Source organism: Falco cherrug, chromosome 1, assembly GCF_023634085.1.
Source record: "Falco cherrug isolate bFalChe1 chromosome 1, bFalChe1.pri, whole genome shotgun sequence".
NCBI classification, from domain to species: Eukaryota; Metazoa; Chordata; class Aves; order Falconiformes; family Falconidae; genus Falco; species Falco cherrug.
The window spans coordinates 80,617,279-80,638,106 of NC_073697.1; the positions used below are offsets into that span (position 1 = coordinate 80,617,279).

Here is a 20,828-nt window from a genome sequence, read left to right on the forward strand (position 1 = left end):
TTTCCTCTGGTTTCTATCCATGTGTGTAAACTCTTGTATGTACCCATGTATGCTCACTTATTAAGAGCTACATGTATAATTATAAAATACTGGTTTGATATCTATCAAATTAGGATTAGGTCTTTGGAGTTACTTATGTAATCGGTTCATGTTTTGTATTAAAAACTTTTGTCCCCCTATTTATACTTCATTAGATCTATGCATATGCAGCCTTACTGTTTCTCACTTAGGAAGTTTGTCCTGAAAATAGGTTATCAGGACAGTTATCTGACCTTTTTAATGACTGTTAATTATTTAATGTAGTTTATGTATAATGTATTTTGAAACTGTATTTTCTTAAGAACAAATTCTGCATTATTTTTCTAAATTACCCTCCTATATTTTCACTCTGTCCGTTAGGTCTTTCTTATGCTGTGACTCTTAAGTGTTCAGTAATAAAACCTAAGAAATATTGTAGTTGTTGGCTTCAACAAAGCTGTAGCTTAGTGTTGTTGCCAAAAAATAAGATAAAATATAAATATATTAGGTATAAAACATATAAATATAAAATAAGATAAAATATGCAAGTTGCTTTTGATCCTTATTACCTTGAAAGGCTCCTTAAAACTAGCCATCATTTAATGAAAATGGAAAACAAGATAAAAATTACTCCAGTTCTGTTGCTGTTTGTGGTGTCTTCGGTCTGTGATGGGTGACGTTACTGAGGCAAAGGCTGTGTCCCTTGGCTTTCTCATACTGCAGCATGGGCCGGAGGATGAAGCGTGTGCTAGATCTGGCCTGTGTGCATTGCACGGGCTTTACTCATGAGTAAAGTTAAGCCCCATAAAAGGGAGGGGTGGAAGGAAGGTGGCGTTAATTTCTGACGAGTTCTCCTTACGCGGCTGCGATGGATGGGCAGTACCTCCGCGGGAGCCCCCAGCGGCCCGCGCTGCCCCTGAGGCCCTGGCGGAGGGATCTCCCTGCCCGGCCCGGCCCCGCGGGCCCTGGGCTGTGGTTCTGCCCCTGCCCAGCCCAGGGGGCAGCGACAGGGCGGCTGGGGGGCACTGGCCCCGCCAGGGACAGCCACCGCCCTTATGTAGAAGACTTAACCACTGTTGTTCTTCATTGTCATTGGTGCTTTACTTTTTTCCCCATTGTGTACAACTCTGTACGTTAAATATTTTAAATAACAGCATGTGACTAAGGTAGAAATGCATGTATTTCTCACACACACTTTTCATCGAGCTCACAATTTAAATGTTTCAGCTTATTTAATTTTTGTATTTATTTTTTTCCCATAACTTCTCACCTTAACTTATTTGGGGGTAGGGTAGTTGAAGTGGATGCTGCTGTCAGGCATGTAACACAGAGACGTAGTATTTTGCAAAGCTGTGAGCATGTGCTTTCTGCTTGTAAATAGTCCTGTTTGATTAGGATCAAAGTGACTACTTAGGTTGCCCTAAGTAAAATGCCTGCTTCTGATCTTTTGCTGTCACCACTTGGCAAGTCCAGCTCACGCAGCGTGGCTTTGGCTTGAGGAGTTATTCTGAAACTGGTAATCACCAAACTTTCAGCTGATTGTAGCCAAAAAGAATTCAGAAGGCTTGTTTTTTGTATGCAACGTATTTCATCAGTTGTTGTGAAATCTCCTGCCTCTTCTTATTGCCTTTGTAGTAACAAAACATAAATCCTTGCTGTTCGCTTAAAACACTAAGTGCACTCTTTCTATTAAACGTAGCTTGATTTAGTTTTTTAACATATGAACTGGATTGGCTTTTATGTAAGGTTATTAATGATATTGCATTGATAAATAAATGCAGTTGTTAATGTCATGGAGATACTTGCAGGGCACTGAAAAATTTAACACATTTGGCTGGGTGCAAGACTGTGACACGCAGCTCCCTATGGAGTTAGTATTTATTTGGGATTGAAATAGCTATTACTGTATAAAATGTAAAACTCAAAATACTATATCTTTGTAAGTTATCATTAAATGTACATATCTTAATATGTTGGATTTCTACTTTGAAATCAACCTGGACTACTTTAATGCTAAGAGATTGTAATTTTAGGAATAGTCATTGACACATTACAAAAGCTGTGGTCATTCATTTACTATACATTCTACCTGTGGAATGTATACTTATTTGTAGAAGGCTCAAATAATGATAAGAAATGGATAAGTGGCCTGAATATCAGCGTACACTGTTAAGTTTTGTGATAATTCAAACATAGAGATTGAAAAGAGAAGTAACAGAGATAACAGATACTGTAACTAATGCACTCCTTAATGCTATATTCTTTCCTGGTATATCATCAACAGTGGTGAGCATAACTAGATTTTTCTGGAGGCAGCATACATAGCTGTGTATATTAAAGTACTGCTTTTGTTAATTGCCCTGTCTTTGTTGATTGGTGTATGAAGGTCAGCTCTAGCTCGGTGCTTGCTGAAGCTTTTTAGGATGTTATTGTCTGTTTCCTAGTTTTGTCCCCTCGTTCAGGTAAAATGATACGAAAGAATTGTTTAACGTGTAGCCATGTTTGCTGTCACTGATGCTGTCATGCTGTAATAAGAAAGAAATCCTCTTGAAGTGTATTAGAATGGGAAATAATGGTCAGTCTAAATAAAACTAAGGTTTCCAGTTGCCTGTGCTTTCACCACAAATCCCAAAGCCAAGGTTCTTTCAGGGCATGTTCCATAAGCAGATTTAAACTGGGCAAACAGCAGTAAAGTCATCTGGTACCTTTAGCTGTATAGAGCTAATCATTTTCTCAAGCACAGCCTCTTGTGACTTGCAGCTGACTTTTTTCATAATCTTTAATACTGATCGACGTATATATCTCAATGCTGAATGAGCCCTTATTTTCATTTTCATCCAGGGAGAACAGTAGTAGTGCCAAGGTAGCATTCATAACTGACGTGGATGGACACACTATGTATGACGTTACTGGAGCAAACACACCTCTGTAGAGAGTATCTACCTTGCCTGAGTTGAAACAAACAAAAAAAAAATGAGCCTAGTTGTGGGTTTTTTTTTTAATTATTGAAACATTTGTTACATATGAAAATTGATACATTAGCATACTTTTATTGACTAGCAGTGGGATGCAGGCATCTTGGGGAGAAGAGTAATTTGCCCCTGAAATAACATTTAAATATTTCTTCAGACAGCAAATATTTTCTTTTATGGAAGTTCACTTTCTGAAGTCTGGCAATGTTTATGGTTCTTAAAAGATTTTCATGGGAGCTGTGTGCATAAAGCAATAGTAAAAAGATATATCACAAAGCTTGGTAGATCATTCTTAAATGATCAAATATACTGTCTTGATTCATTCTTCAGCACCGCATGTGTGCAAACTTATTTCAGGATTGTAGCTCTGCAGTTGTATCAGTCTTCCCACATTTCCGATTTGCCATCATATTATTTGGTTCAAAGTGTAGTAGATAGCTCAGTGGCTTGGATTTTACTTGTCTCTAATGTATTTTGTCAACTTCAGAAGCAAAAGTTAGCCAAATCCAGAGCAGTGTGTTTGGTTTTTTGGGTTTGTTTTTGGTGGGGTTTTTTGTTTGGTTGGTTTTTTGTTGGGGTTTTTTTTTGTTGTTTTTTTAAAACTAGGTGACTTTACTCACTGTTAACCCCCACTTTGTGTGGGAAACCATTGATACTAGCACAATATTCGTATGTGCTTCAATGCTATTGAAACCCCATAGCAAGGTACTGAAGAGTTTTAGCATAAGGGTTATGCTTCATTGGTGTTTGTCCTCAGATATATGTTTTTTAAAAATGTCTTACATTTGCAGCAATTTGGTGATATTTTGCTGACCTCTGCATGAATTAAAAACCTAAAAACCTGGAAAACTCGAAACACTTATGCTGCATTCTCAAACCCCAATGGTTTTCTTAATACACTTGATACTGGCAGAGAGTAAAGTGTGACGTAAATGATTTGAATTCATTTTGCTGCGTATCTACCTCAAATTGTAATGATGCTTTTTCTGCTCCACCTATAGCTTCCTGCAGATTTCACAAAGCTGCACCTTACTGACAGTCTCCACCCACAGGTGACCCACGTTTCATCTAGTCACTCAGGATGTAGCATCACTAGTGATTCAGGAAGCAGCAGCCTTTCTGATATCTACCAGGTAAGACTGGAATGGATGCTGATGGGAGGTGCAATTGCCAGCAGTTTTGATGTTAATAGCTGAATGCCCATGCTGTTGACTATTATTAGTTTTTGTCTAAAGAAGCACACTACAGATTTCAATAAACTTGCTTTTTGTTTGAATTGTAAGAATTTCAGGTGTTTACCTGCCATATACTAGATCTGATGTTTGAAAACTGTAAGTAAACAGCACAGTGGCCTGATGTGTGTTGCCGTAGCTTGTCAGGATCCAAGTCAACAATTTGGAGATGTAGTGTTTAGCAACATTTCAGGTTTACGCTTCATTAATTTTGTTTGTACTTTGTGATTTTTGTGGGAGAAAATCTTCCTGTACTTCAGCACAGGAGCCAGTATGGCCTCTCCGGCAGATGTCTGTGGTGGGACCTAGGAGGTAACAGAGTTCTGCTCCCAGCTCCAGCACTGCACCATGTCTTTCTGTCTGATTTGCCATACATATAACAGCAGCTGTGATGAGAATTCTAAAACTATAGATTTAGGACCTTGTAATGTGAGGGAATTTTTTCTTGATGCTGCATTTTACAGTTCTTAAATGTGTTGGCTTCAAAATCTAGAATATATTCAGTGGCAGGGAGAAAAAAATGCACAGTGAGCAGCCTGTGCTGGCCTGACTTGAGGGCATATTCCAGTTTCCCCACCCTCTAGAGACCTGGTGCCAGCCTCTTTGTAGTGCTTTCTGTACTGACTGTCCTGGGAAAGATGGGGAGGTTGAACTGGTGACACTCTTTTCAGTTGTTACACTTCTGAGGGAGCTTCTTGTCATGAAGCTCTGTGCTCTTTGTTTAGAGCAGCTTGAATCTGGAGAGACTTACTGTGAAACTGAGCCAGAGGGTCCCTAGAGCACTTGGGGGTATGCATGCTTCCTCTAAATATAAATTGGAAAGAAGTCTGAAATAAAATAAAATGAGGAAGTCCACATCCTTCACTTGATGTTTACAGTTCTTGCAGTGTCAGAGGAGAGGTTTTGTCCTGATAGGAAAGTATAGCAATTTGTTACTTTGGGCACAGGGGGAAAAGAAAAGGAATCAAATCCGATTAAAATATTACTCTATCAAAACGATCATAAAAAAATTTATGACACCAATACTACTTCTCCATAAGGTACTGTTTACTAGAAGAGGAATACTCTTTGTTTGGGATGCTTCGGAAAATGCAAATGTAGCCATTTAAACAATGGGAAAAGCATCGTCCATACAAACAGAAGTTCAGGTGTAAGCATAGCTGTAGCATGTAATCTGCTTCAGGTGAATAAGCCTGTGGGCTTTTCTGTGGGAGAAGATAGGTTATAAAAGGGTCCCAGTTCAATTTAGATAGTAATTGTAATAATGCAAAGGTTTATTTTTGTGAAAAATGTCAAAGTAACTGAACACTTTAGGCATAGCATATGTCAGTCAAGCAGGTTTGTCAGAATTTCTTCTGAAACAAGGATTACTTTGAGACAGGATTTAGGTTTATACTGTGAGGGTGAAAAAGATGGAAAATCAGCTTTGTTCTTCAAGTCTTCTATAGATTTTCATACTTTTAATTCCAAAAGCTTTCACTTTAGCGTAAAAATAACAAGTACCTTTAGAGACACAGTTGTAGGTGGCATGTAGGTATAGTCATACAGTTACTCTCTAGATAAGTTGGAAATAAATTTTTGGAAAGATTTTCAGCAAAGCTTTCATAACTGTGTAAAGGATCACTGATTTTCTGGGAAATGAAAAAACCCCAAACAACCCACAACTATACTGAAACTTTAGAGAAATACTTCTTTAGGTAATCACCAACCTGGTGTGAGACTCCTATGATAAGTTTTGTTTGCAGTAACAGAAAAAACAGAACGGTTGGTGTTTGGTTAATGGTTTTCTGAAGTACTTAACATGGAGAACGTTTGCTTTTAAAATAGTCTTTTAAATTTAAAAAATAAAATCCGTTCTTGGTGATCTTAAAAAAAAAATTACCTGGTTTCTTCAATTTGTCTACAATACCTCATTTAAAGATGTCTTGGCAGAGATGTTTTGAGAACTGTGTAGTAGTACAATGGCAAAGTAATTGTTCAAATAGCCCATGTTTGTATCAACATTGAGAAATTTGAGCATGTATTGTGGAAAGTAACCCTATGGTTTTTGTTAATACACATACTTGAAGAAACATTAAGAAAATGAATGGATAAGTTCAGATGTGGAAACTGATAAGCTTCTTAAATTCTTGGATTTAACTTAATGGTACCAAGTATTGTTTGACTTAATGATTTCTCATATTGTGGTAAACCAAAAATTTCTGACCTCAGTTTCAGTCATAAAGGAATGTACTATAGCAATGTTAAGTTAAAGTACTGCCAAAAAAACCCCCACAACAAAATAAAATCGCTGTAATTTGAATTCTCTAGGGTCAAGTCAAGGATTAAATAAACAAATACTTTCCGAAGCGAAGATATTGGATCAGTCATTCTCTTTGTTGTTTGCTTTTTAGTTCTCTCCCAAGTGTTTATTCAAAAACAGTAAACCATAACCAAGTCATCTGCATGGTTGGTTGTTGTTTTTTTTTACTTCAAATTTAATAGGTCTTACACAAAGCTCAGTATCGTTGTTCCTTTGATTCTTATGTTCCGTATGTAATGGCATTTTTCTGTTCAGTCAGGTGGACTTTGTTCATTATGGCTAAGTAGAAAGCAATTATTTAGAAAGATTGCTGTCTTGCAGTTGATAAATAAAATAAGTGTTTGGGGTTTTTTTGTTTTTTTGTGGTTTTTTTTTTTTTTAATTATACTGTTAGTTAGATCTTTACTGTTGAAATCTGAGGTAATGATATGTCATGTTTTGCATCTTAGTAAGTTTTAGTTCCATAGCCTGAGGAGCAGCTGTTTGCAGTGAAAATACGTTTGTGGCCTTTTAAGATATTTTTTTTTTAAATAAATCATGAAGCTGAATCTTCAGATGCTTTCAGCATTGAGCTGAGAATATTTCCATTTAAATATTAATGCTGTAACTAAATTTGTTTGCCAAATGTTGCACATGAAAGAACTTCTTTTGGGTGAGAGGTACTAACTAAAATAAAGAACCCTTTGTGCTTACCCCACCCCAGTCTCAAAAATATTTCAGGTGCCAATTAGTAAGGTCCTTAAATGTCGTTACTTTTATTTTAGGAATGAACTTTATGAACTTATTTGTTCATAAAGTGAGTAACTGTAGTGTGACTGGAGAGGAAGGGGGGATGCTGGATGTTAATAGATTGTGTGCCGGCTTGTATTTGCCAAGAAAAATACTTTGCTTCTGTCTTGTCTTGACTTGGCAAAGCAAATCATTCGCTGCTGTTTGTCATGTATGACTGCTCGCTCTTGCTTCTCATGCGTAGTTAATGCTTCCTAGATGGAAGCATATACCTATTCCTATATGCTCCTAAATGATTCCTATACCTGTCATGTATCTTACCAGCTGATGATCCCAATTTGAGAGCAAGGAGATTCAGGCCTGTGAATGCGTGTTATTCCCCCTCCCTGTTTTGAAAAGGTGTTGTTGTGTTGGCTCAGCTTTTTCCTTTGCCAGCCTTTCTTTGCCTTATCCTGTCCTCAGCCCCGTGGCTTCCTGCTGGCCCTGCGTGCCCTCCGGTGCCTGCCCGGATAGTCCTGGTGGTACAGGAAACCGGGAACATCCTTTACAAGACCCTCCCAGGATGTCTGTATTGCTTGGAAATTTTCAAGATGTCAACTTTGTTCTCTCCTGAGTCTGAGATGGTAACTCTGAGAAGAAAAGGCCACCTTCCAGAAAGTCTTCCTGAGGGAGCCCAGGCTTTTATCTCTCAAACCCGAGAGTGTGTGCAGCCTGCCCCGAAGTTGCTGTATGCCAAAGAAAGAGGTTATACCTTAAGATTAAGTCTGCCTTTGAGTGTATCAGCCTCTGCGGTGCAGGGCTCAGGGCGATGCAAGGGCATCTGAAACTGCTCAGGTAACTGTCCTGCTGAACTTCCCCACCCACCGTTTCGGCCAAGTCCAGTGCCTCATCACTCCTGGTGAGTTCAGGTCCGCTGACCTGTTCTGCAGTTCAGTGCCCAGAGCCCTTGTTCTGTCTGCTCGCACGTACATATGGAGTCACAGCAAATGCTGCTCTGTTTTGGGAAAGTGGCAGTGAGCTGGCAGTAGGGACGGACGTTGGTTGTGGTATGTGCTGTCTGGGTTGTTGAATCTTTCCATCTCTAGGGAGGAAAACTGCTCAGACTGACTCCTGTGACAGATGTGGGCTGCTGTGTTGTGAATTCTGTAGTAGATAATGGAAGAACAAATATGAAGAGAGAGCACAGTAAAAATCTTAGGCTGAAGGAGTTTTAAGGTATTGATGGCCATTTGCCCTCATGTCAGCAGAGAAAAAATAATTTTACTGCCTTAAATTTATGTTCGACTTGTGTGCATGTAATAATTATAATTGATTGCAATATATATGATAATTATTTAATAAATATATATTATAATTACATGGATTTAATTTCATAGCCATTTATTGATATTGTAAACTTCTACACAGTGACAGCTAATGTAAAACAAAGCCCCAGCCATGATTTAGCTCTGTGGCAAAGCTGGATCCAATGTGCCCTTGATATATTTCAAAGTAATGAGACCTTTGCAAGTAATTTCATGAGAGGTGTAGTGCCTGTGTTCTTGGTGTCTTGTATCAGTATCAGCTTAAAAATTAGGGAGTAAAAAAAAAAAAAGAATGTGTTTGCTAATAGACATTCTTAATTTCATTTTTTAGTTTAGTTTTTGGCCTTTAAATTACAACTGAAAAATAAGGTGGGGTGTTTTTTTCTGTGCTGAGCATGGCTGCTTTGTTTGTTAGCTTCTTGGACTTAAGGACTGCACCAGACATATTTCTGGTTTGCACAACAAGTTTCTTCTTTTCTTTCTTTCTTTCTTTCTTTTTTTTTTTTTTTTTTTTTTTTTTTTTTTTTTTTTTTTCCTCCCCAGTGTTTTTCTCATGCATGTTTGGAGATTTTGATTTTGGATTGTTGATTTAGCTGGTGACATTAGCCACAAAGGAAATTTATTATTCAAAATGATGCTTCTTATTTTTTCTTAATGTTTCCTAAAGAAAGGAATTGGAATACAAATAAAAGTCTAGGCTAAAATATTCTGGTTTAAATACTAAGAAATAGTAGTCAATGTGGTTAATTTTAATGGTTTTCTATTTTTTTCTCTTTTTATTGTTATGACTAGCTGGAAGCTTTCTTCCCAGGACAGTGTTGAAAAGAGAACAGTAGTCTCCTAAGCAGTTCTCCAAGTCTTCCCACTTTCTTTCCCATAGTAAGGGTGGGATGTGTGTGTGCGCGGGCATATGTGAGATGAAGTAGAGGGAGCGTTACTTGGTTGTGTGAAGGTACAGATCTGTTGGATGAGCCAGTATCCCCCTTGACCTCCTCTGATCTTTTTCTCAACAGGTACACAAAAATTGTTTGGAGAAAGAAATAAGGCAGTAAAGGAGGTTATCTTCTTTTGCTGTTTGTGTAGTTCATCAATGCTCTCATTATCATGAAATGGTTTGGGGTGGGAGGGACTTAAAGATCACTTAGTTCCACCCCCCCTGCCATGGGCACTAGACCACCTTGCTCAAAGCCCCATCCAGCCTGGCCTTGAGCACTTCCAGGGATGGTACTTCTTAAGTCTGTCCCCTTATGTCAGTGTTCATGATGCCTCCAAAAATGCAAGACCACTAAAGCTAGGCTTAATCAGTTTCCTCCCATACCAGTTTGAAGGGACCTTCTATTTCCTCAGTGGGCCCAGTTGGACCTAAGGGGAACAAATCATAGGGTTGAGGTTTTTGGTGGTTTTTTTGTTTGTTTGTTTTGTGGTTTTTTTTTTTTATTATTATTTAAACCACGCCCCCAATCAATCAATGAGCCAAAGGCTAACTGAGAACTTATGCAAGGCTCTTTTACTTTACATGTTTTCCTAGTTAGTTCACGGTATTTTTTTAATTAGCTGTTATCACTCAAATCTAGAAGTGAGTTTGGACTTGGAGATCCTCAGCAGCTGGAGCAACCATTTTTTTTTTTGTTGGTACAATATTAGCTTTTATAGACACTGTTTAAAATGGGGCAGGTTCTTTTCAGGTACCAAATGTGAAATAACTCTTCTCCTCCGGCTTGCAAATGTCTGTCTCAGTCTCCTGACTTTCTTGTTGGTGATGTGACAAATAAAATATTAAGCTGTCACTTTTACGTGATTCCTTTGAAGCTTCAGCAAAGTTCTCATGCCATCTTTCCAACAGTGAAGAATATTTCTATTGCAGCTGGTATTCAGACTTTGGAGAGACATTGTTTTGTACATTTTTCTTACATGCGATCTCTTTAGATTAAGTGAAGCTGATTTCTCTTATTACCCAAGAAACAAAGGACAACATGCACCTATGAAAGCACTGATTTCTGGTTTGTATTTTATCCTTGATGACATGCCCTGAGAAGCTCTAAGCCTCGTGGCTGATTGTGGTAGGAATTCTGTCATGTATTCAGCTTGTGTTCTGGTTTTTCTCCTGCTGGGGTTTATAAGGAAGCTCCTACGCTCAAAGGAGCTAACCAAGGTTTTCCCTTCAGTCTTACACAAATACAGTGCTGTTGGTTCAGAACTAAAGGTGCCTGTGTGGACACACTCGATTTTTGTAACACACGAGGGAGTACAAAAGTGCACAAAGTAGGTGGGTTGTGAATTTTAATGTGTCAGCAAGAGGGCCTTGAATACTTAAATGTTATACTTGATGCTACTAAGGCTAAAGAAGCTATTTGCAATGGTTTTGTAGATAAATTGGTGCTTGCTTTTACCATGAAGACAGATCCAATTATTCTTAATAATGTAACAAAACTTTTTGCATTTATAAACAGGAGTCCTTGTGGCATTGAGGAGTTTGAATCTTTACTGGTGTGAAGCATATTGCCTATGTGGAAAGGCCACACTTGTGTTCCTTTGCTATCTTTCATAAGATCATCATGTTTTCAGAAAGTTGCTTGAAAAAATGTGTTGGTTTTTTTTCCTCAAAAGATAAGTTCTATTTTTAAAGGTATTTACAGTTAAATAAATACATTTTCCTACTACTCTGAGGATTGTTGCATTCAATTCTAAGCTGCTTTGTTGCAGTGGTTTGTATTTTTTGATAACTAGCAAGTTGGAAGTAGTTGCTTTATCATTCAGGTTTCTACAGTAATCTCAATTGTAAAAAAAAAACAAAAAAGAAGAAAGCTCTGTAAAAAGTGATAATCTTCATGAAATGCTTGTAGACTTAGTAGTATTTTGAAAGTATTTTCTGAATACAAAGTTGCATTTCATTTCAGTGTAAGAATTTTTTTTTAAATAGCATTGACTTTTCCTGGTAATAGAGCTTCAGCTTCTGTCCAGTTTTGTTTTATCGTTTTCAGACAGTCAAATAACTTGTCTTTTAGTAATCAGATTTTGAACATTATGTGGAATGTTCTCATGTGTGTTAGTACTGTGTGACTAAATTTAGTTCTGCATTAATTTTACTAACGTGCTTTTGAGAGAGCTTAACCTAGCAGGTAGGAGGGGTGCTTGTCAGTAATGGGAAGGTTTGCAAAATTGACTGTGAATTAGTCCCACTGTCACTGGAATTGTCACTGTTGGAGACTTCTGATTCTGACAGATTGGTGTCATAAGCTGTGTATCTACTGACTCATCGTCACTAATTTTTCCACCAGTCGCTTTTGATGAAGGCTATTTTAAAAGAGTAATTACAGCAACTATGTTAAATTATATCATAGGGAACGTACATGTTAAACACAGTAAGATTTGCGATGACGATACTGCTATCATGCTATTGTTTTTGTGATTTGTTTGTATGTCCGTAACACCTTCCTTTATCCTACTTAAAAAGTGCTCAGCATTTTTTCTTTTAAAAACCCTAAACCACTAAAAAGTGAGAATAATTTGAATATTGTGTAGGTGCTATTGCGATGCTTTTTATATTAATAAGACCCTGTTACAAAGCTTGTGTTGTGCTGCAGGACAGAAGCATTTAAGAATGCCACTAGCTGCCCTGCTCAGCCTCCAGCCATATGCTACTGTTCGTAAGGTGACAGTGTATAATGGCATTAAAGTAACAGATGTCAGCCACAGCTAGTGAGGCAGGAGTAGGGAAGGTGATTCTGTGAAAATACCAATGTAATTTATCTTACCTTCTCTGTGTTTGGAGGGTGACCTAGTTTTGGGTGTTTTGGTGTGGCTTTGTTTGTTTGTTTGTTTGTTTGTTTGTTTGTTTGTTTTTTCTACTAGTGTGAGACAGATCGATAAAACAGGCTTTAGCAGCTATGTTTTAAAGTAGAGTGAATGCATTGTGTACTTCCAGTCTCAGAGACAAACCAGCCCTGTAAGGTCTGTGAAACTTGATTTCTCAAGCCATGGCTTAAAACCTGCTCATTAGAAGCTTGCATTTCCTTAAAAATTGTCATAGCTGAGCCGTGGCAGCTGCTGTGGTATTAAGTCAGGTTCTGAGAAAAAGCAGTTTTAATAGCCATGACAGACAAATGTTTGTGGGATTTATTAAGTGTTTGGTCTTAAAACCGCACCATTAAAATCTATGTACCTTTAGTGCTATACTAATGACCTCAGGCTATATATGGACTGTGTTTTCCTTCATTTTAATAAAAATTTGAGTTAGGAGGTTGAGTTTGGCAGATATTATGTGTAGTCTATCTGTGGTGTTTAAACAGTGACTTTGCATTTTTTCTGCATCTGTAAATTCTTGTACAGTTTATTAACAAATGAAAGCCATATTTAACTGTGTTCAACTGGAACTGTAAAAGAAAAATAGTCCTGGTTACTGGGAGATAGCAAAATTCCTGTAGGGTTTTGAGGCTGGAATTATTTCCCAAAACCGTCTACTTAAAATTACATTGCATTTCCAATTTGTCTGAAAATGTAAAGTTGGGATGGGAACAGAAATTGTTTGAAATGAACTGTTTATTTAAAAACATTACATTCAGTTAATATTCCAAGAAATTGTTCCTTGAAATATAACTGCCTTCAATTCCCTGAAGACCTACTGATTAAATCATGTCTCTTGGATCCCGTTTACATGTGGCTGACTGAAACAAGTCTTAAAAGCCCTGTATCAACAGTGGGTTTGGGTTGATTAGCTGTTAGTTCCTTTGAAAAGATATGTAAAGGAAAAAGCAATATCCAAAATATCGAGTGAATCTGAGCGATGTTGGGTGATAGAATTAATTTCTGTACATTTAACTAGATAACTGAGCAGTGAAGAACACATTTGAATGTTTGTTTGTTGGTTTTTTGAAATTGTTTATACATTAATTTAGGCTACAGAAAGTGAGGCTGGTGATATGGATCTCAGTGGGCTGCCAGAGACAGCAGTGGATTCTGAGGATGATGATGATGAAGAAGACATTGAAAGGGCATCAGATCCTTTGATGAGTAGGGATATTGTTAGAGACTGCTTGGAGAAAGACCCAATAGACAGGACAGATGATGACATTGGTAAGTATTGCTGTGTAGTAAAATACTGTCAAACTTGTTCTCCTTCACAAAAAACCAACTAACGGACCCCAAACCTCAAACTTGGAACATAAGGTTTTATTTTAATCATTGGCTTTTGTAGTTGGTAGGTTTAGTGTTTGTTCTGTAAGGTGATTCATAAACGCCATAAATTCAGTCAGTGAATTGCTACAGCCAAAGAAGAGGAAAACACACGTAATGTAGGTGAAAACTACTAGCTGCTGGCCCTTTTGATCTCAAGCTTCAATTTCTAATTGATATCAGAACTGGTTTAAGAAGTTACATCATTGTGTACTAGAAAACAGAACCTTGGCAAAGTCAACATTAATGTCAACACTGGATGCTTATTACATTAAATTTTTTAATTGTAAGTTGTGATGTTGTGTCTGTTTTTAACTAAAGATAACATTTGTATTAAATATTGGAGCCATTAAGACCTTTATGTAAATGTGCCTCTAATCAAACTAATTTGCAATGTTAACATCCAGGTTAATACACTGAAAGCAAAGCAGATCTAGAATTCAAATTCTTACAGTTTCTAATCTAATCTGTTTCACTGGCTGAATTTTAATTTTTTTTCTTTTGTCAAAGTATGACTAAGTGATGATTAAGGTTGATTATCATATGACTAAGGGAGCATCTCTTATACGAGGAAAGTCTTGAGAGAGCTGGCACTGTTCAGCCTGGAGAAGAGAAGGCTCAGGGGGATCTCATTGACGTGTACAAACACCTGGAGGGAGGGTGTAAAGACGACAGAGCTAGGCTCTTCTCAGTGCTGCCCAGTGAGAGAACCAGAGGCAGTGGGCACAAACTGAAACACAGGAGGCTCTGTCTGACCTCCAGGAAACACTTTACTGTCACTGAGCCCTGGCACAGCCTGCCCAGGGGTGGTGGAGAGGTCTCCCTCCTTGGAGACACTCAGAAGCCATCTGGACATGGTCTGTAGACTGCCCTGCCTGAGCAGGCGGGTTTGACCAGATGACCTCCAGAGGTCCCAACTTCAATCATTCAGTGATTCTGAGTAAATAAAAATTTAGGAAAAAAGGTGGGATCTTATTGACTACTTTCAGTAGGTTTTTTAGATCAGACTGAATGGAAAAGTGTCTAGCATTTAGGCCATGTAATCCGTCAGCAAAACTACTAAGACAAATTGAGTTCTGTAGTTACAAACAGTGTAAAAAAGGGAAATATGAGAGAAGTTCACTGTTGAGTACAAGTGCAACTCCAGTGCATGCAGAAGACCGAGCAGCAGTAGTCACCTTTAAGACAGTAATCCTGTCTAGGCCGTCTGAGGGGTACTTTATGAATCTGTCAGATGATAATCAAGTACAATTTACTGTTAAGTGTAGCCTAGGAAGGGATAGCTTTGCCAATGAACTTGTTCGGTTTTGTGAAATTTATGTTCTTAATGTCTTGCTGTGTTTTATGTAGTCCTATCATAGTCTTAAGGGAGCTATTGCCCTGGCTAGAGTATTACAAACATCATTGGTTGTATTCAGAGCTCTGGGTTACATTACAATTCTCCCATTATGCTGACTTTTACTTTGCAGGGCCTCTATTGATGATATGACCAGCCAGTCTGTGTCTGCGAAATACCCAGTAATTACAACAGGCCACTGTACATGATTTATTAGTATACAGAAACGATTGTGCAGCATTTTAGCTTAAGTAGCCTCAGGCATCTTGCTGAAGAACTGTCTTTACTGTGCTTTGTTTTTTTGACATGCATGACTCAGTGGGCTTTTTCTCCCTCAGAACAACTACTGGAATTCATGCATCAGTTGCCTGCTTTTGCCAACATGACAATGTCAGTGAGGAGAGAGCTCTGTGCTGTAATGGTGTTTGCGGTTGTGGAGAGAGCAGGAACTATTGTACTAAATGATGGGGAAGAGGTCAGTAGAAGTTGCTTTTGACTCTCCTAATACACCAAACATCCCAGATTCCATAGGTTTAAGTTTCCCTTTTGTTGCTTAAAACTTAATAAAAAAAAAAAAAGTTAAATAAAAAAGTAACATTGAGCAGGTAAATTAACCCTCTTTTTGTTCTGGATTACTTTGGAAGCTTTTGTTTAAGCATTCCTGCAACATTTCTTATACAATAAAAGCGTAAGAAAATGTTCTTCATAATGTACCAAAGGCTTTCTGCTTGTTGGAGCTCATTTGGGGAGTTTGTGTCAGTGTTTAAGTGGTATTTTAAAGCTTGCTTTCTTTCTTTGTTTCCTTTAATTTTTTTTACAATCTTACATAAGCTCTTAACATTAAAGATAAATTTAAGATCCCAGTTTTCTTGAGCTGGAAATAGTTGTACTTTTAAGGTAAACCAACTTATAAATGTTTTTAATAGATGCTAAAAAAATAACTTTTCCTTTGGAAAAATTGTGAGGGTTGTGTCTATACAGTATGATACTACAGTGTTAAATGATTCAGTCTTCATGTATCCTGCAACATTTGCTTTGTAGCTGGATTCCTGGTCAGTCATTTTGAATGGCTCTGTGGAGGTGACGTACCCTGATGGAAGAACAGAGATACTCTGCATGGGGAACAGTTTTGGTGTTTCCCCTACTATGGAAAAGGAATACATGAAAGGAGTGATGAGAACCAAAGTGGATGACTGCCAGGTAGAGCGTCGGACTGTAATACATACAAACTCACGTACATGCATATAGGCGTAATGCATCTCAATAGCCCGATGTGGTTTTATTTAAAACTGAATATATGTAAAATCTCCAGCATGTAAGCCTGTACAATAGTTGGGAAATGAGACTCCTGCATACCCACAATCTGGGAAATTGAGTTCCCTTCATCTGGGTAGGGATCATCCTGGATGAAGAGGATGAAGAGGTTTGTTTATATGCTTTCTCCAGAACTGGAGACCTTGCAGCCTGTTGCATACACCCATTGCTTCAAACTTTCCCGTAGTAGGACCTCAAGGTTCATTAGCCATTATAGGGTCTTCTACAGGTAATAGCCATTCTTCCTTACTGGACTCAGCTACTGAATCTGAAAGTAATACAAACTCTCCCATGGTGTGAGTGGAAAATCTAGTTTTTAAAAAATTGGCTTTTCAAGGAAAATGCCTTGACGTCTGCTGTAACACCAAGTGGTCAGATGTAAGGAATGCTTCTCATAGCATAAAACTACTAGCCTAATCTGGATATGTGGTTCCTATTTGCTTATTCCCATCCAGAAAATAAAAGCCAAGTCCTGGGTGTTTTAAGCTTTTTGCTTAGTCCCAATGGCTAATTAGCTTCCAGTAGATGCCCTTTGAAATGGGTGTAAATATGTGTTAGTGGAGTCACCTGGTTTAGTTTACCCATCTAACTTCCAAAAAATGCATAAATGGTATCTTGTTAGGATAATCTTTTGGAATAAATCCAGACTGTGGGACTCCCATTTCAGCTACTACTAGCTGCTGGAAATAGAAAAGGTATGTAAATGAATTATGGAGAGTGCAGAAGAAAATACTCTTATGCCTTTGTCCTAAGAACATACATGATGATTTAAGAACTTTCCAATCAGTAGGAACACTGTTATTTCCTTTCAGTTAAAATACCAAAGTTCATACAAGACAGTTTAATATTATCCCAAAAAAGAGACTATTTGTAGAAGACAATTCATAGTGTGTACAGTATTTTCATTTTCTAAGTTGTAGTGGATGGTCTTAATTATTTTTGCATAGTGTAGGTGCTAGGAATATTCTTCAGATAATTATTTTTGCACTTATTTGTGGCTGGACAGATGATTCTATAAAATACTTTTCCTGCTGCATGCTTTAATCCAGAAGTAATTTGTTTCTATGTACCTGCACTCATGTAATTGAATAAATGTTAATTTTTTTAATGATTCACTTGTTATTAATAATAGCTATGGAAAATGAAAATTATTTACAATAGCAATAAGCACAAAAAAATAAAAGCTAGGTTTTCTTTTCATTCTCTTAACCCTCCTAAATGCCACACAAAAGCTTGCATGGGAGAAAAAATACCAGCAAAGTTACTGAGCTTCATCTCCAGCAGAGGGGAGGTCAAAGCAGCTAAACAAAAATGGGTGATAATGCTCAATCATTTTGCTCTGATTAATCTTGTTCTCCTCTAATTGCAAGATTGTGGTGGAAGTACTGTGCTTGTGTATTCATCTGCTTACTACTGCTGAACTGCTGGAAAGACAAATTTGGCTCACGCAGGCTGAGAAACTATCTTTTCTATTAATAGAGTACTTGCATCTTAAGTCTAAATACTTTTCTGAAGATTTTACCTTTTAATACCGGTGCGCGATGATTCTTTCCAGTTTGTTTGTATAGCCCAGCAAGATTATTGCCGCATCCTCAATCAAGTGGAAAAGAACATGCAGAAGGTAGAAGAGGAAGGGGAGATTGTGATGGTGAAGGAGCACAGGGAGCTTGATCGCACTGGAACAAGAAAAGGTCACATTGTCATCAAGGTAAAAGCAAAAGTGGGTGTGTCTTGCAAATGTCTTGTGTTCTATAAACTTCTTCTCTTGGCAAGTTAGGTCCAGGATTAGTTGAGATACATATTATAAAAATATATGTTTGGAAATGGACTGATTATATTTCTGGGTTTTCTTTTTATGATTATGCACATTGATAACTAGGTGATTTCTATAGAGATCAATTTCATAAATTCTTCACATTTCTTATCACAATGGTTAAGCTGTTGTTTGCCTAGCTTATCAGTCAATAGATGCCAGCATTCTTTCTAGTGTAATCCACCTTCAGCATGTTACAAGAAAACAAATTTGCATTTGTTGAAAATCTGTTTTAATAACTAAGATTTTATTTTATTTGTATAGGGAACAGCTGAAAGGTTGACAATGCATTTGGTGGAAGAGCACTCTGTGGTAGACCCAACATTTATAGAAGACTTTCTGTTGACGTATCGGACCTTTCTTTCCAGCCCAATGGAAGTGGGCAAGAAGTTGTTGGAGTGGTTCAATGACCCCAGCCTCAGGGATAAGGTTAAATCCGCTGAATTACATACCTGTTACCGTTTGCATTGAAATATATGCTTTTAAGAATAAAATATGTTCTAGAGAGAATGACTAAACTGAATAAGACACAGATAGCTGGTGACATGTTTTAATGGCAGAATATATGGATAAGCCTAAGAAAATATTTTCTCCTTGTCTTACTGTGTTTTATTTAAGTTTTCATGTGTTCAGGCAAGGTAAATTAACCATGTTTTACCTTGCTGTGTTTTTACAACTTTGTTGCTAGCAACTGTAGGGAAAGCTTTTTTCCAGTAATCAACATTTTTATTTAATATAATTCAATAGAATTCTGTTATGTCTCAAAATTTGAGCATATAACTAATTTCTGTGTTTTCCATACATAATACTACTTAACACATCTTGGCAAACGTTTTGTGATACTTTATTTTTATATAAAGACACTAGAAAATACAGCCATTGTTAAGAATCTGTTGAGCCTTACACAGCATTAAAAAAAAAAAAAAAGAAAAAAAGAAAAAGCAACCCAAACACAAGAAAGCAATCAAACATCCTCTTCCCTAAACAAAACTGCCATGATGGAAGAATAAGGCACTGTATATCCACCTTTGGCATGCTGTCTGTTGAGGCTCTATACTGTGCTTCACACTGTAATACTTTATTTTCACTTGTCTACAAGTTTCTCATAGGTAAAAAAAATAGTAAAAATTCCAGATTTTTTTGCAGATTTTGAACAGAGGGAATTGTATCGGTAAAGGTAAAGAGAAATTTGGTTTTCAACTTTTATTTAAATCTGGGTATTTCTTCTAGAAATGCTACTATATCTGTGCGTTGGAGGAAGAATCTTACATTTGGCAGAGAGGATAGGCTTTGCAGCTAATATTGTTCAGCATAGGCTTGTTACAGCTTCAGAGCTCGAATATTGGAGTTCATCTTTCCACTTATTTTTCCTTGTCCTCCAATGGATAATCCTTTCAGCCTCTGTAACGGCGTGAGCCGGCACAGTTGCTGGTATCAGGTCTGAAAACAGAGTAGCTCTTTGTTCTGCCATCTCAATAACCAACCTTCCTGACCTCCAGTGGCACTGACGGAAAGGCAAGAGTCAAGAGAACACCTTGGGACAAGTGGAGATAAGCACGTGGGGAGCAAGGAATCTGGAAAATTTGAGCTGTTATTTTTTAGGGACTGGTAGGCAGTGAGGAGAGGGAAAGGGGTGAGTATAACATCATAACTGAGGATGATCTGTAATCAGATTGGGGCATTGGGGACCCAGCCTTGCCGATGATTTTGCCCAGCAGCAGGGTACTTGACTTTACAGCTTTAATCCTCTTTTAATGCTGTTCCTGGTTGTGACACAAGTAATGGCATTCCTCTGGATGTCCCCATTCGAGCCTTTCCAGCACAGTGCCGTTTGGGTGTGCGTTAGTAACCCCCAGCTCTGAAAGCAGCATTGATGCTGAAGCTATCACTGCAGTGATTTCAAATACATTACATGGTATGGCTTGCAACTTCCTAGCCTATTTTAAAAATCTGCAATTCACCTAAATTTAACCAGACATTGTCTGGATCTTCTAGTGTCCTCCACATTAATGACAAACACCACAGATGTTTAACAGAAAGGAAGTTCATTTTCAAAGTGGGCAAAATCTCCGATATGTCAGAAATGCTACCCCTTGCCTCTGTCCCTGTGGCTGGGAGCTCCAGCACGCAGTGCTGTGCAGTTGCCTCCTGTTAGAAATCCGAACTCACGGGAGTTTTGAGGGTCTTGATTAGTTTGGTTATCAATTTTGGCAATTCTGAATACACTTGCTTTTCTGGGGTAAAAGGCAAGCTACTTGGAAACTCTGAGGGTGGCAGGGGTTGATTTTGGATGCCTGGTGTCAGACCTTCAGCGTAAGAGGCTGCGGGGGTTTAGGTTTTGTGCCAGACACAGAGAACGGACAGGGGTTAGCTCCAGATTTTGCTCTTAAGCTCTAGTTTTTGAAACGTGTAGAGGTTTTCCCCTACTACCTTACTTTCCCAGCATAACTGAAGAAATGCAACTGTATTTTCAGGGATAACTTTGAGCGGCACAACCATTTTGGATTCAGGAGCTTTTTAAAAATAGCTTGAATAGATATTAATTCAACACATGAAAACTCTTCTTATTTTGTCAGGACAAGTGCTGCTGATGTTCCAGGTCAAATTGCATACTAAGATAAAATGTGATAGTGTAA

General features: G+C 37.9%; 1 protein-coding gene across 11 annotated transcripts in view; it reads left to right on the top strand.

Moving 5' to 3' along the window:
• RAPGEF2 (Rap guanine nucleotide exchange factor 2) overlaps positions 1-20,828 on the top strand; it is a 199,003-nt gene that overhangs the window by 146,556 nt on the left and 31,619 nt on the right. For 10 of the 11 annotated variants that reach the window (XM_055699703.1, XM_055699655.1, XM_055699475.1 and 7 more), the window contains 6 exons: positions 3,992-4,123; positions 13,453-13,630; positions 15,404-15,540; positions 16,107-16,265; positions 17,935-18,087; positions 18,457-18,621. In XM_055699703.1, coding sequence (XP_055555678.1) covers positions 3,992-4,123; positions 13,453-13,630; positions 15,404-15,540; positions 16,107-16,265; positions 17,935-18,087; positions 18,457-18,621 — 924 coding nt within the window. The remainder of the gene's footprint in view (positions 1-3,991; positions 4,124-13,452; positions 13,631-15,403; positions 15,541-16,106; positions 16,266-17,934; positions 18,088-18,456; positions 18,622-20,828) is intronic. The other variant, XM_055699757.1, reaches the window with a different exon arrangement.